The sequence below is a fragment of the Budorcas taxicolor genome, chromosome 3, assembly GCF_023091745.1.
Source record: "Budorcas taxicolor isolate Tak-1 chromosome 3, Takin1.1, whole genome shotgun sequence".
NCBI classification, from domain to species: Eukaryota; Metazoa; Chordata; class Mammalia; order Artiodactyla; family Bovidae; genus Budorcas; species Budorcas taxicolor.
The window spans coordinates 86,230,440-86,247,369 of record NC_068912.1 but is presented as its reverse complement, the minus strand read 5'-3'; the positions used below and the strand labels follow the sequence as shown (position 1 = coordinate 86,247,369).

At 35.9% G+C, this 16,930-nt stretch overlaps 1 protein-coding gene across 1 annotated transcript in view; it reads left to right on the top strand.

Annotated features, from left to right (window-relative positions):
• The window catches only part of HOOK1 (hook microtubule tethering protein 1), a 65,918-nt gene extending 49,449 nt beyond the window's left edge, over positions 1–16,469 (top strand). The window contains exons 13-22 of the mRNA XM_052637571.1: positions 2,287–2,374; positions 2,458–2,518; positions 4,119–4,259; positions 6,551–6,644; positions 8,465–8,499; positions 9,108–9,190; positions 9,801–9,901; positions 12,685–12,786; positions 14,653–14,721; positions 16,299–16,469. Coding sequence (XP_052493531.1) covers positions 2,287–2,374; positions 2,458–2,518; positions 4,119–4,259; positions 6,551–6,644; positions 8,465–8,499; positions 9,108–9,190; positions 9,801–9,901; positions 12,685–12,786; positions 14,653–14,721; positions 16,299–16,469 — 945 coding nt within the window. The remainder of the gene's footprint in view (positions 1–2,286; positions 2,375–2,457; positions 2,519–4,118; positions 4,260–6,550; positions 6,645–8,464; positions 8,500–9,107; positions 9,191–9,800; positions 9,902–12,684; positions 12,787–14,652; positions 14,722–16,298) is intronic.
• Positions 16,470–16,930: the final 461 nt, after the last annotated feature.

The following is a 16,930-nucleotide window of genomic DNA, read 5'->3' as shown; positions in this document are numbered from 1 at the left end:
TTTGGCATTGCCTTTCTTTGGGATTGGAATGAAAACTGACCTTTTCCAGTCCCATGGCCACTGCTGAGTTTTCCAAATTTGCTGGCATATTGATTGCAGCACTTTCACAGCATCATCTTTCAGGATTTGAAACAGCTCAACTGGAATTCTATCACTTCCACTAGCTTTGTTCGTAGTGATGCTTTCTAAGGCCCACTTGACTTCACATTCCAAAATGTCTGGCTCTGGATTAGTGATCACATCATCATGAATATCTGGGTCGTGAAGATCTGTTTTGTACAGTTCCTCTGTGTATTCTTGCCAGCTCTTCTTAATATCTTCTGCTTCTGTTAGGTCCATAACATTTCTGTCCTTTATCGAGCCCATCTTTGCATCGAATGTTCCCTTGGTATCTCTAATTTTCTTGAAGAGATCTCTAGTCTTTCCCATTCTGTTCTTTTCCTGTTTCTTTGCATTGATCACTGAAGAAGGCTTTTTTATCTCTTCTTGCTATTCTTTGGAACTCTGCATTCAGATGTTATATCTTTCCTTTTCGCCTCTCTTCTTTTCACAGCTATTTGTAAGGCCTCCCCAGACAGCCAGTTTGCTTTTTTGCATTTCTTTTCCTTGGAAATGGTCTTGATCCCTGTCTCCTGTACAGTGTCACGAATCTCATTCCATAGGTCATCAGGCACTCTATCTATCAGATGTAGGCCCTTAAATCAACATTTAAAATACAATTTTATGTTACTTTTCAGGTTCTGGAAAAATCATTTAAACCTGAGCCTTTTTTTCAGAGCATAGAAATTTGTCATTGACTGTCAGCTGTAAAATAAAACGAGTTCAGTTCAGTGGCTCGGTTGTGTACAACTTTTTACAACCCCATGCACTGGAGCACACCAGGCTTCCCTGTCTGTCACCCATTTCTAGAGCTTGCTCAAACTTACGTCCATTGAGTTGGTGATGTCATCCCACCATTTCATCCTCTGTTGTCCCCTTCTCCTCCTGCCTTCAATATTTCTCAGGAACGGGGTCTTTTCCAGTGAGTCAGTTCTTCACATCAGGTGGCCATAGTATTGGAGCATCAGCTTCAGCATCAGTCCTTCCAGTGAATATTCCAGCCTGATTTCCTTTAGAATGGACTGGTTGGATGTTCTTCCAGTCCACGGGACTCAAGCGTTTTCTCCAACACTACAGTTCAAAAGCATCAATTCTTCAGCGCTCAGCCTTCTTTATGGTCCAACTCTCACAACCATATATGACTACTGAAAAAACCATAGCTTTGACTATATGGACCTTTGTCAGTAAAATAATTTCTCTGTTCTTTAATATGATGTCTAGGTTTGTCATAGCTTTTCTACCAAGGAGCAAGCGTCTTTTACTTTCGTGGCTGCAGTCTCCATCTGCAGTGATTTTGGAGCCCAAAAATATAAAGTCTGACACTGTTTCCACTGTTTCCCCATCTATTTGAATGAAGTGATGGGACTGGATGCCAGAATCTTCTCTTTTTGAATGTTGAGCTTTAAGCCAGCTTTTTCACTCTCCTCTTTCACTTTCACGAAGAGGCTCTTTAGTTCTCTTTGCTTTCTGCCACAAGGGTGGTGTCATGTGCATATCTGAGGTTATTGATATTTCTCCCGGCAGTCTTGATTCCAGCTTGTGCTTCATCCAGTCCAGTAAAATAAAATAGCTAATGACATGAAGTCCTAGCATACTATCCCTTGGAGATAGTGTTTTTTCACAGATTCATACTTCCAATATGCTGTTTATAGTAATAGAAGGAAATAACAAGTCTTTCACATCTCTTACACACTAGACTGTATTCTAGATATTAGACAAACTTCTCCTCATTCACTACTCAGAACACCTTTTAGGGGCTTATGAATCAGTATCTGTATTTTGATGATAAAGATCTAAAGCCAAAGAGTCAGTAGCTTGCCTTAAATAATACAACTGGAAATATATTGTAAAACTGAATTCAAGCCATGCTTTGTTTGCCTCCAAAGTCCATATGCTTTTATTACTCTACAGTTACATTTTTGTATTCTGTTGTATAATTACATTCATTTGGTTCAAAGATAAGCTATATAGTGGGAAAATCACAAGCTTTGTGTTGTATAAAGTCTTGTTATTTATGTGATTTATGCAAGAGAAAATTACCCCTTAGCACTAAAACTAAAACGTTATTTTTAATTAAGTAGGAAACAATTATCAGATTAACATATTAAGGTAAATTATCTTAAGTATAAAGTACGATGCTTTGGGGCAGAATTAAATATTTTGCTTATATAAATAATTCTTTTTTAGAGACTAATAGAACAGCGTGACACTCTGAAAGAAACAAATGAAGAGCTTCGATGTTCACAAGTACAACAGGATCACCTAAACCAAGCAGGTGGATTTTGTTGCATTTAGAAAAGGTTTTTTAATGGTGGATACTGAGACATTAATCTATTTTTTGTTGCTGATATTGTTTAGATGCATCTGCTACAAAAAGTTATGAGAATCTTGCTGCTGAGATTATGCCAGTGGAATATAGGTAAATTTGTTTTTATCAATTGACAACCCATACTTAATATTAGAAATGTGAATTCTTTTCATAATTTTCTAAGCCTTTTTCACTTTATGAGTCATAGAGCTTGAAAATACTTTGCCTCATCTGCTTATACTTCGTAAATCATATTGTTATTGCTACTATAGCAGTTTAAAAATTTACCAGAAAAATAAAATTTCACTTACTAGCTGAATAACATATTCTGGTTTTTTGTAACATGGCCTTTATTGTGTAGAACTCATTTTTCTATCCTTAAACTCTTTGATATCACTGTAAAATGACAGTTATTTAATGGACAGGAATTTCCTTTCCTAAACTCTTGAAAACGTTTTAAATACATAATTTTCAAATTCCCAGCAGTGAAACAAAGTAGGAGATGATCTGTCAATTGCAGGACGAGTAAGCCAGAGTTAAAATACACATTTTAGAGGTTCCTCTTGACCCAACATTTATTTTGGTATTTTATTGCTGTCTTTACTTCTAGGTATTTGACTTACCTGGTATTTTTATGGTCTTCTTTTCCTTTTTGTGGCAACAGTTTTACTTATTAATTACTTTACATCCTCCTCTTTATTTATTACTGAGATAGAATTCACGCATTTACAAATATGCAGTCTGGTACATTTTAGTAGTCACAAGTTGTGCAACCATCATTGCTATCTAATTCTAGAACATTTTCATCCTCCCCAAAAGATACCCATTCCTGCCTCCCCTCCAATGCCAGCTCCAGGTAACCGGTAATCTACTCTTTATCTCTCTGGATTTGCTTATTACAGACATTTCATATTTGTGGAATCATACCATATTTGGCCTTTTGTAGTTGAATTCTTTCATTTTGCATAGTTTTTATAAATTGTTGATTTTCAGTTTGTTCAGTTTTTTGCTGTTAAGATAGAGTTCCTTACAAGCTGGGCTGGAAACTAACTTGCACTTTTTAGTTAGTAATATCCAGTGATATTAATCATTTAAAAATAGTCCTGTGAGCCTATATTTTTAAAGTTATCATGCTAGCATTCAGAACAGAAATTGAGATTAATTGAAATTAGTTGCTTTGGGGTAATGGGATTTAGGGGGGCAGCAGGTAGTAGAGCATTATGTTTAATTTAACACCATTCCTATCATTTGCATTTTTTAAAAAAAATATGTATATATATCTTTAATGTTTTCTAGAAACAGAATTCTAAAGACAGTCATTAGCATAAAAGGATATTTAAAAATTTTAGGCAGACTGTAATTTCTTAAATCTATTGCTTTTTCTTCATGTTTTTTAAGGATGTGCTGTATATTACTTTAATGTGAATAGTTTCTAAATTATCAAATAAAATAATTCATATTATATCTTAGAGAGTTGCATAATAAACATTTATTGATCTATAATCTTGTACCTTTAAAAATTGACTATTTGTTTCTTGAGACATAGTGTTAGAGTGTACTTTTTTTTAAAAAGAAAACTTTTAGAAACTTTAGTAACATTTCAAAATGACAGCCATTGAGTAGATAGAAATTTTCTTTTTTAAAAGCTAAAGAATTTTTTAAACTCTTATATTTAAAAAATTTAAAAAGAAATTTTGATTTTTAACATCAGGGAGGTGTTCATTCGACTGCAACATGAAAATAAGATGCTTCGATTACAGCAGGAAGGTACTGAGAATGAGCGTATTGAGGAACTTCAGGAGCAGCTGGAACAGAAGCACCGCAAGATGAATGAACTGGAGACCGAGCAGAGGTGACTGATGCTCCTTCCTGGTCGACAGTCATAGCCATTTCATTACCTGGCCGCAGAATCGTGACTCACAAAGGCGGAAGATGTCATTGTAGTTCAGATAATTAGGATTTGTGCAAGTTTCGGGTTTTGTTTTCTTCATCTCTCACTACCCATTATTTTTAGCAGACTTTGTTAAGCAGTTTGCTTGTTCTTGAATTTCATTCATCTGTCTTCACAAATGACAGAAAACTTAAAAGTGCAATCTGGTTTTCAACTGGAGTCCAGTGCACAGATGGTACATAGATTGTGGAATCAAATTTGAATGCCACCTTTACTTAACTGGGCATTTACTTAAATTCACACTTAGTATCCCAGATATAAATTGGAGATGGCACCTATTTGCAGGTTGTAATGAAGATTACAGGTAATGAGTTTAAAACAAATGGTGTACTTATTTGATACCAGTGAGGTGCTTAAAATTTATAAATATTTTTTAAAAATTATGTTTAGGTGGTACTTGGGCTTTCCTGGTGGCTCATTAGTAAAGAACCCATCTGCCAGTGTGGGAGATGTGGATTCGAACCTTGGGTCAGGAAGATCTCTTGGAGAAGGAATGGCTACCCACTCCAGTATTCTTGACTGGGAAATCTCATGAACAGAGGAGCCTGGCAGGGCCACATTTCGTGGGGTTGCGAAGAGTCAGACACGACATAGTGACTATACTACAACACCAACATGTGGTGCTTACTAGTGAGCTGCTAAGCTCTTTTTGATATTAACTCATGAAATTCTTACAATAACTCTATGAAGTAGTAACTGTGATAATCTCACTTTATGAACAAGGAAACTGAGGGTGCAAGCACATTAAGAAACTTGCCCAAATCACACAGCTAGTGAGTTCTGGATCCTGCCTTTGAACCTTCTGTCAATCAGACATCAGAGTCTGTGCTGTTACCACTATTGCTATTGTGCCTCTTATAAATAGCATACTGGCAGTGAAAGTATTTGGATTTGTTTGACATACCTTTATTGGATCTGCGAGATCACTAGGAATTTTAGAGACTTGAACCTTGTCTGTCAACCTGTATGTGTACTGTTATATCAATTGTAGCTAAAAGAAAAATAGCATTTTAGCTTCTTGAAGAGACTATTGAAAGTGAAATTCGCTCAATCCTGTCCAACTCTTTGTGACCCCATGTGCTATGCAGTCCATGGAATTCTCCAGGCCAGAATACTGGAGTGGGTAGCCTTTCCCTACTCCAGGGGATCTTCCCAACCCAGGGATCGAACCCAGGTCTCCGGCATTGCACGCAGATTCTTTACCAGCTGAGCCATAAGAGAAACCCAAAGAGACCATTAAATATTGCTAATTTATATAATTCAGTATCAGCACTGGAAATGCTAAGTTTTAGCTTTTAATATAGGAAGGTAGACATGTGAATAGGTAATTATTATATAATATATATAACAGTGGAAATATATAGTATTATAGTGAGCAGGGGATGTTTTGTCGTATACATATATATGAAGAGAAAGACAAATACTGTCTTGCTGGTAACTTCAGTAGAGGTAACGATCAGGGTTATAAAGCAGGGTTATAAAGGGTTATAAAGAATGAGATTTTGCCAAGCTAAAAAGCTACACTCGTTGCTAGTGCCAGTCTCTTTAACGTTATGAAGAAATGGTTGGAAAATGGTGGCCTTCCTTTTCTTGCAATACCCTAGGAAATCTGAAACAAACAGAAACCTAGTTTCCACTCATTAAAAATACAACTGAAGGAAAACTGAGCTAGTTTTCTAATATTTATTCCAGTGAGTTCACTGCAGAAATGTTATGCTTTTTCCACTAACTCATTAAGGTACCTTAAACTTTTAAATGTGGGCATATATGCTTTTAGGAGAAAAATATCTTTTAAAAGGATATTTCCTTGAAAGTAGTTTACTGTACCATATATTATATCTAGCCACAGGTAGTTGTTCAGCTTTGGTTGTTGCTATTAAATGCATACTCTCCAAGTTAAATTGCATAAATGCATCTGGCTTCCCTGGAGGCTCAGCATATAAAGAATCCACCTGCAATGCAGGAGAAGTGGGATTGATCCCTAGGTAGGGAAGATCACCTGGCGGGGAGCATGGCAACACTCTCCAGTTTTTTTGCCTGGAGAATCCCAATGGACAGAGGAGCCTGGCAGACTGTAGTCCATAGGGTCACAAAGAGTTGGACACGATTGAAGCAATTTAGCACACATGTACGAATCCTTAACTGCTTTGACTTTCAGTACAAATAAACACATGTAACCCATCTTATAATAGGCTGAGCAAAGAGCGAATCCGAGAGTTGCAGCAGCAGATTGAGGACCTCCAGAAGTCTTTACAAGAACAAGGCTCCAAGTCTGAAGGTGAAAGTGTAAGTAACTTAAAAATTATGATACTTCCGTTGTGGATGGACTCTCTCTAATTGGTCCTGATGCCCAAATTAATCTTATATTTGAAAATGCTACCCTTATCACTGGGGGGTGCCCTTAAATACCGTATATATCTGCATAACAGATGCAGTGACTTTGCCAGTTTGGAGCCTATAAATCAGTAATATGGGTTGGAAAGTGATTTGTATCTGCTGTTCTTCAACAGCTACCCCTTAGATTCATGTAATTCCTGATAGATAGCATGCTACAATTGAACCTTCACAGTAGTGCTGGGATCCAAACAGGACTGGCCTGAGAAAAACCCTAATAAGAGTAATTAGCAGTCAAAATTGAGGAAAAGAGAGAGCGAGGAAGTATTTCTACCAAAAGAGTTAGGAAATACTAGATCACAGGATCTCAGGAAATAGTAGATCACACCAGCCTCCAAAGGACAGAAATCTTAAAGCAGTCTTGAAGTACATTGCCCCTTAATTCTTCCCTCCTTTCATGCAGACTCATGGCCTTGCCATTTCTAATATGGTCAATGATTGTGAGGGTATAGAGATAAGAGAACCTAAAAGAGATCAAACAGTGTAAGTGAGTAGACATAGCAGTGTTTCCCTAGTTTGATTTCTGAGCGGAGAGCAAAAGAAGTAATTATTGAGGGAGAATGTATTTAACTAAAAGAACAACAACAAAAAGGAAGGGTGTGTTAGATTTTGATTGGATAGAATGTTAAGTGACATACCTGTATTCATGGGAGAGAAAACTATGGAGTGAGAGTAAATAAGATGAAAAGGAAGATTGAAAGGGTTGAGTTTCCTTTCTGTCTTTTATATGCTTTGTATGATTTTCTCTTTCTTCCCTGGGGGCTTGGAAAATAGAAATCGTCTCATGCATGGCAGCATCTCATATGTGCATGTATACGGTATTGTACCTCTCTAATACAAATTTTGTTCAACCACAGTAGAGAATATTTTTAAAATGGGATCATTTTGGGGTAGTACATTTTGGATCGCTGATAAATTTTAAATTTATCACTGTAAAAAATTTATTGGAGAGCTTTCCTGGTGGTCCCGTGGTTAAGACTCCATGTTTCCACTGCAAAGGGCATAGGTTCAGTTCCTGGTGAGGAAATTAAGACTCTGCATGCTGTGTGGTTCAGCCAAAAATAAACAAACAAAAATTATTGGTATCAAAAATACATTTCAGTTATATATTTTAAACTTTTCAATCTATTTGGTAGATGATACAGAACTACTGTTGCCACTTAAATTCCTGTTCTTTTAAACAGAAAATTCTCTGTTAACAAAAATTTTTTTTAACAAAATCCAGTTGCTTCATTTTGATGTTATTATTAGAAGTGCTTGCATTTAATGGTAAGGTTTTATTATAGAGATGATACAGTTTTTTAAGTCTGTTCTTCAGTGAAGGTCTAAAATCTTAAATTTTATATTTTAGATGGATAATTCTTTAGATGTTTAAATGTTTGATACTCCTCAGTATATCATATTCAGCTTGCATTTGCTATTTTTCTTCAAGTTCAAATTTTACTTTCATTGTATTTAGAAATACGAAGCATTTTTCTTTCTACTCTTGTACGATTCCTAATTTAATTTTCTGTTCTCTTTCCTGTCTTCTTTAAAGTAAAAATATACCTAAAATTTTATGTTTTGAAAGTATGTTATTAGAAATAAAAGTTTTAAAAACATTATTATTTTATATAATCCATCTTCAAAAGGAAGTAAAGAGATTTTGATGTCTGGAAAACTTACCTTTGTCACAATAGTTATCTTACAGCAACTTTTTCTAATTTTTATAGTCCAGCAAACTAAAGCAGAAGTTGGAAGCTCATATGTAAGTAAAACTGATACTTCATTTCAAATGTGAGAGGAGAAGGATTTTAGTTTAAAAGGTTATTAATACCCTTTTCTGATTTTGTTTATAAAAAGTAAAAACCCTGATGCAATTGAATGTTTAGCACTGTCACCAAAATGTGAAAAGAAACACATGGTAAAAGATTCAACCTGCCTGCTCATGATCCCAAACTGCTATATTCTTCAATTGCTAGTGTCGTTTGAGAATTTACAAAATAGACAACTGTCATAACTAGATTATATGGAAAGGAAAAGTGAAAGTGTTAGTCTCTCAGTCATGTCCAACTCTTTGCAACCCCATTATAGCCTGCCAGGCAGTGTGGGGTGTTTAACCTGTAAAAATTAGGAAAGTTAGGGTGGCTGGGGGGAAGAAAACTAAAATATTTGCTGTTCACCATGTGTCAGGCAGTTTACATCCTCACAACCAACCCTTAGAATACTTGCCAGGTATTATTACCATTTCACAGATAAGGAAATTATGAATCAGAAAGTGACTTGTCCATAGTCCACAAATGTTATATGGCAGAAAGCAGTTTTCATTCTTAGGTCTCTCTGGCTCCAAACCTCCATGCTCTTTGCATTACTTAGGGAAAAACTAACAGAGGTCCATGAAGAACTACAGAAGAAACAAGAGCTCATTGAAGACCTCCAGCCAGATGTAAACCAGAATGGTGGGTATTTGTAAAAACCCGAATCAGACTTTATCTAAAGACTTGCCTTTTTAGTTGAAGGATGCTAGAATTGTGTGTTTAAGTCTTTGGGCAATGCAAAGATAAATACGTTGCAAGTAAAAATCATTGATAATTTTCAATGATTTAAGTAATTAATAAATGATTATATCTTAAAGCAAAAAGTAAATCCATAAATGAACTGAAGGATATATAGGAGTATCAAACATTGTAAAGTATAATAGAATTAGTAATATGGAAGTATAAATAAAATTTGTAATCAGATTAAAATGAACTTCAGATATGTAGAAAGAACATTTTATTTTGTGATGGTTGTGCTTAAATTATAAGCTGTATTTGCTCATTGAAATACTTGCTAGAAAGGAGAAAAATAGGTTGGTAATGCAGATTATTGATATTTTTAAGAAAAAATACAAAATGAACAGGGATGTCTTAGGTATAGTTCAGAAGTTTTAGAGAATTCACTATAAAGAAGGAATAAAAGGTTTCTCTTTTAAGTTTTCTTTATCAGTCTTTAGAAAATACATGTACTCTTTTTATGTGAGGAGGGAGTATTTCAAATTGGTCATGTCTCTCTTTTTTTCAACAATAGTACAAAAGATCCATGAGCTTGAAGCTGCTCTTCAGAAGAAAGATGAAGATATGAAAGCAATGGAGGAAAGATACAAAATGTACTTAGAGAAAGCAAGAAATGTGAGTGGCTTGTCTTCCAGCATTTTAGTCTTTGTGACTCGGGTTCTAATGGGGTCCATACCCCCGCTTCATGGATCTTTGTCACAGTGCTTTGCTCCTTACCACCCTACCTGGCCAGTCAGGTCCCTATTTGCAAGGGAAAGATAAATACGTTGCAAGTAAAAATCATTGATTATTTTCAATGATTTAAGTAATTAATAAATGATTATATCTTAAAGCAAAAAGTAAATCCATAGGCTTTTAGGCTCTGCATAAAATTCTCTTCTTTTATTCAGTAAATAGAAACAGGTGCAATAACTGCACATGACTTCATAGGGACAGTTTAAATGTTGTAGTAACCTCACTGGAGAAAATGACTACTGTAAGTAACGTAATCTTTAGCTCTTACAATTAACATTTGCCTTTATGAAAATTGAGCTTTGAAAATATGTTTAACTTGTTTTAGCATTGTCTGTATTAGACAACTAAAGAGTGGTCTACTGTCTGCCAGACTATTCTTTCCCTTATTTCATACTTTTTCTTAAATATTTGTAAGTACTATTTTCATAAAATCTTTTACTTCCTTGAATATATTTTCTTCATTAACTGTAAGTATTTTCAAAGAATGTTATTGTACCTGCAGCAACAGGTAAACCCCATGACCTCAAGGCTTAACAAGGTAGGAGTTTACTTCTTGACCAGTGTGGAAGGGGCTCTGCTCCGTGCAATCATGCAGAGTCCCAAGCTGACGGAGGTTCAGCCTTCTTCACTATGGAGTTCTCAGAATCACTGGACATTGTCCAACTGTGGATTGGGGAAGACAGCCAAGATTGCATGGCAGATACGCAGTGGATCAGGTGTAAACCACTTCCCTCTCATTTCACTGGGCAGAACTCAGGCACGTGGCTGCTCCCAACTTCTAGGGAGGCAGGCTTATGAAACAGCCAGGCAGACTGTCACAGTTCACCATCTCTGTTACAAAAGTATAAACGCTTTCGGTGAAAATACATTGTAAGGTTCCCAGAGACAACTGCTCATAACCTTTTGGTATATTTTCTTAACAGTGCATTTTTTTCAATGCTGTGATTGTTTACCATAATACAAACACACACTTGGTTTGTATGATCATATCACATATGATTTGTGATCATATGATTTGTATTTTTAAACTAAATGTTCTCATGTTATATAGATATAACTTAATATTTAATGTTATGCTAAGTACTGGGAATGCAGCAGCAAAGAAGACACTTTGTATATGAAGCAGACTACAAAATAAAAGACTCGCTGGGTAGTATTCTGTCAGTTGAGTGGATATAGCATAGTTTACCTAGTCGATGTCCTGTTGTTGGAAAAATTTTGTTTCCATGTCTTTTTTTTTTTTTCTCCTAAAAATAAGGCTACAGGCAGCATATTTATATAGAAAGTTTTCCCCCTTATTTTGGTTTATTGTCTTAATCTCATTCGTAGGTTTATCTATCAAATAAAATTTTTAGGTCAAAGTATAAGAACATTGTTAAGATGCTTGAAATGATATTCCAAAACTATTATAACTACTTAGACGAAGCAATGACAATGAATCCCATGTTCTTGCCATCATCAAATATTGTCATTTAAAAAACAGCTGCTTTTTTGGTAAATATGATTTTATTTTTTACCCTTATGCTACTTCAGGGCAGAGATTAAAGTAGTACCATGTGTGTATAATAGAAAACTCAGAAAATAAAAAAAAGTCACAACCATACTTTTAGCACTTAGAGGCAACAAACTGTTATGTGTTCTTTGTAATTAAATTGTGATTTAAACACTAATATGTCTGCTTTTATAATGTGAACTTCTATGGGAGTGTCCCCTAACTCTGGTGAACTGTTATAGTCCCATCTGCTGTAGTGCCTGCCACATTTCATGCTCAGTAAATTGTTTTGAATGAACCACAGTAATTTTTAGGGATTATTACCTTCTAGTCTTTTTTTCCTTAACTTCTCTAAACATAGATGAAATTTTCTGAATTCATTAAATTTTCAGTTCAGTCGCTTAGTCGTGTCCAGTTCTTTGCAACCCCGTGGACTGCAGCACACCAGGCTTCACTGTCTATCACCAACTCCTGGAGCTTGCTCAAACTCATGTCCATCAAGTCAGTGATGCCATCCAACCATCTCATCCTCTGTTGTCCCCTTCTCCTGCCTTCAGTCTTTCCCAGCGTCAGGGTCTTTTCCAGTGAGTCAGTTCTTCGCATCAGGTGGCCAAAGTATTGGAGTTTCAGTAAATTTTAAATCCTTTAAAATAGTTTTGTAATTAGATCAAACAAATGACCTTATTATTGGAAACTTGTTTTTGCTTGTAATTTGCACCTGATATTTCTGAGTTGGCTTTCCACCACAGTAGGAAAACACCTAGTAAACTAATAAATTTCTATTACTCTTAACCGTGTATATTCAGCAGATTGTATAATTATTGAATTAATTTTAATTAAACTTAAAAAAATTTTAATTTATCTGATATAAGTCAGATAAATGTTTAAAAGGGTTATTTCAAGGCTTCAGTGCTAAAGCTTTATAAAGCTAAGTAACTATTTCTGAGTACTGTGTCTTGAAGAAAGGAAATTTGATTTGGGGATGTGTATCTTCACATTTTTAATATTGAATTTCTTTAGAATGTTATTTTTATTATTCTACAGTTAACTCTTGGATCACTTTCTGGATAATGTTCCACTTTATTTACACTGATTTTATAGACTGTTCATATTTCAGTATTTGACAAAGTAAACATAAAAGATTTGTTTTGTTTTGTTTTCCTTTAAACAGGTAATAAAAACTTTAGATCCCAAATTAAATCCAGCATCAGCTGAAATAATGCTACTTAGGAAGCAGTTGGCAGAGAAAGAGAGAAGAATTGAGATTCTGGAGGTAAAATTTCCATATGCATGCATCCCCTCTTAATTCTGCATAATCCTGATAATTAACTGCTGTCAGCATTTTCCATTAATGATCAAGTTTCACAAGAACTTAGAAGAGTGGCACATTTTAGCACTCAGTATGGTTATGACAGAGCGTCTCACTAGCCCACAAGATGGGCCTTTCCAAGCTCATGTGCCCCGCTGCATTGTATGTCTCTCTGTCTGTAACAGCCAGTCATATAGCTAGTCCTTCTTTCTAGTAGAGTTCTGCTATCATGCTCCTTTTAAAATCAAAGCGTGGATGAGAGTTCTTTTTTTAAAAAAAGAAACAAAGCTCATCTTTTTTAAAAGGTACTGTACTCAGTTAACCAGATTCTTCTTCCCTTTTCTTCTCCCTGTAAGTCAACTAGGAAGGTTATGTTTTAGGGAAGTGTATTCATTTATCATTTTCTTCATATTATTTCTGAGCTAGATAGAGTGTGGTAAAACTATTTAAAGACTTGAAGACTTTAGTATATAGCATGTATACCAGTGTTATGGTGGCAGTTGCTATAAATGCTTGTCCAGGCCATGTCAGGCATTGTAAAAAGCACTAGATAGAGGCATCTCTTGGGAGAAATACTATTCATTCTTCAGGATCCAGTTTCAATATCTCCTCTTTTATAAAGCTTTCCATATATATCTTAGGCACAGTTAGGGATCTCTCCTTAGTGACTCCATGTACTTTGAACTCATGAATTCATTCCATAATAGCATTTTTCTTTATGACATGTGTTAGAGTGTCTTGAGGACAGGGGATGTATCTTATATCTCTGTACCCGCAGCATTCAGTATCACATCAATCAGAGGCCAAGGTTACAGCTTTAGTGTTAATGTATGTTGAAGTTATCACCTTCCTCTCTAATCGTCAGTCTGTTCATCTGTAAAATAATGGGACTTGAACTGAATGATTGCTGAACTCTTAAGTTGCTCTCATTATTCACTTCCCAGTGAAAGCCCATGAGCTGAGTACACCAGTGTCGTTGCTTGACATGCAGCTCCCTAACAGCTGTGATGATAAAACCATGCCTCTAATACAGGGCTCTGAGGAAATCTTCAGTTAAGACCCTGCATATGGACTTTTAATTTATGGCTGCATATCTATATACACACTGCAGAAGTAAAGGGAGAAAGCTAGTATTTATTGCAGAGGTTATTCTGTCTGCATTCTCCTTGGGCAGTCCTCGAGTGCATGTGATCCAGAAGAGCATCTTACCGCCTTTGTTTCCTGTACGCTTTTTGTTTCATGAGCATCTGTAGGAGCATTCAGATGTTTAGATTATAACAGTTTATGTGAGTCAACTATATCTGATGCTCAACAAGATTACAAAACCCGCCATACTAGAATAATTAAGAAATGGATGTCAGTCTCTAGGGTGGCAGACAGATAGGGCCACAGCCAGCCGAGTATACAGCCAGCAAGGACCGAGACAGAACAATTGATGCTGAAGCTTTACAGGAAAATTTAAAAGACTTTTCGGGCTATTTTTCCCCACATCCCTTTTCTCCTTAGTTTTGACTCCTCCACAGGTGCAGCTCTGTTTTGTCACTGAAGCCAGCGGTTACTTTTTCTCCAGAGAGCATGGCTCAGTTCCTGTTGTTGTTGTTCAGTATCTGTTCTCCCGGTAAAGTTCCTAGGTTTATTAGTCAGTCTTACTCTCTGCTAAAGGGGTTGGGCATATACTCCCCATGGTTCAGCTTTACATTTTGTCTGCTCTATGTGCCTCCCAGCACATTCTTCACATTCTCCTGATCATGAGCATAATGAAAAAGTATCCATTTTTAGCAGTTAGGGTTTATTCCTGGGATTTTAAATAGTCCTCATATCTTTTTCCAGAGTGAATGTAAAGTAGCAAAATTCCGTGATTATGAAGAAAAACTCATTGTTTCTGCCTGGTATAATAAGGTGAGTTGAAATTTAGCCAGTGATTAGCTGTCTTGAACCGTGTTATCAAACGTCTTGACCATGAACCATGGAAGGAGTTAGTACAAATGAGAACATGTACGAATTAGTTCATGCTCATGTTTCTGCATAACTGAACAAAGTTAATCTGACTCTGTGGGTTGCACTCAGGTATTTTGTCTCTTTTATTTAAAAACAAAACAAAACTGGTCATAATACAAATTTACTTCACATTTTATTTTCACATCCTTAGTTGATTCTGACTTTTTCAAAACCACTAAATTGGTTTCATTACTTGCTAACCTTTAAATTAATGTACATGAAGCATTCGTGCAATTCATAAACATTTTAAAAATTGCCTCATTTGAGCTAAAGCAGTTAATATGTTATTCATAAAGGGTTTCTGTGGAAATACAAATATCTGTATAATGCAAAATTAAGTGTTACTAGTGCTCAGCATTTAATATCCGTAAAGCCAATCTCAGTATGTCCTTTATTGTATTTATTTGTTTTAGTCCAGACACTGCTCTTAAGAATTGTCTGTCTGTCCTAACAAAGAAGACAGTATAAAACAATTTGAAACGCATTTTATTATCCTTAGTGGGATGTTTTCAAGAGTAGCATTTCTTGATGTATATGGTTGTTTTGGGTATTCTCCATGGATGGAGGAGCCTGGTAGGCTGCAGTCCATGGGATCACGAAGAGTTGGGCATGACTGAGTGACTTCACTTTCACTTTTCACTCTCATGCTTTGGAGAAGGAAATGACAACCCACTCCAGTGTCCTTGCCTGGAAAATCTCATGGACAGAGAAGCCTGGTGGGCTGCAGTCCATGGAGTCGCAGAGAGTCGGGCACAGCTGAGTGACTAACACTTACACTAACACTATGTACTAGTTACTAGTGAAGCTGTAACTGTGGAGTGTGGTCTAGTGAGAGAGGAGTAATGACTTTCCTTAGTAAGGAACGCAACAGCCCACAACTATGGTAATTTGTTATGTACAGATTTATAGCTGGACCATAGTAAATTTGAAGTATTCTGTGGTTCTCAAATTTCAGCATGCATCAGAAGACTTGTTAAAATACATTATTGGACTTGCCTGCAGAGGTTCTTAGTTAGTCAGTCTGGGTAGAATCCATAAGTATAATTTGCACTTTTAAATTCCCAGTGGTGCAGGTGTTAATCCACGGGCCACACTTCAAGAACCATTGATCTGAGCTATTCTCTTGTGCTGTGTCTGCTCATAGTGGCTGGAATATTGGCCTGACACGAATGTTTGCCTTGGAACTTTTTTTGTTGTTGTTATAATTAAGCTTAATTCTAGAACATTATTTTAAGCTATTGTTTTTAAAGATTTCAAATGTAATGGATTAAAATAGAGAAACTGGGTTTTATGCCCTGGTTTTCTCCTATCTTAATGGGTATTATCATGTGCAGATTAGCTTCTGAACTCTTTTTTTTCTCTATAAGAAGTGAGGAAAACATCAGCTTTAGAGGATTGTTTTGAGGATTAAATGATTTTGTATAGGTGGAAAGCACTTTGCAGACAAATAGTCATGTTATTTGTTTTTTTTTGTTCAGAGTCTAGCATTCCAGAAACTGGGGATGGAATCTAGACTTGTGAGCAGCAGTGGTGCTTGCAAAGACACGGGGGCCTGCGCTCCTGCCCGGTCTTTCCTAGCACAGCAGCGGCACATCACCAGCACCAGAAGAAGTCTCTCTGTTAAAGTTCCTGCTGCGACAACTGATTAAACTGCATAAGAACACATAAACAGAAGTGTCCTTAAAATGTTTTGCATCTTTCAACTAACTGCAAGGTTGAAAAGAAGTGTATGTTTCTGGATAGCAGCTTTTTAAAAATCAAAATATATGCAATTTTGCCAGATTAATATGGAAACAGAATTTGGAAGTAGCTATCTGGAGGAGCACATGTGAGTAATTGGAAGATATAATAAGGTAAAATTTCAAACATTTGTCTTTGGAAAGTATTATATTATTTCAAATTGACTTTGTATATTTTAAAGTTCTCAGTTGTAGCAGTAATTAATTTGCAATGTGTAATCAGTTATATGCAATTTAAAACTACTGTTCTGGTCCATGTAAAAATAGTGAACAGGTAGGCACATGGAGAACTATACAAGAGTTATATTTTTTGACTAAAAATACACAGATTTTACCTCTGACCTCTCATTCTGTCATTGAATGGGTATATT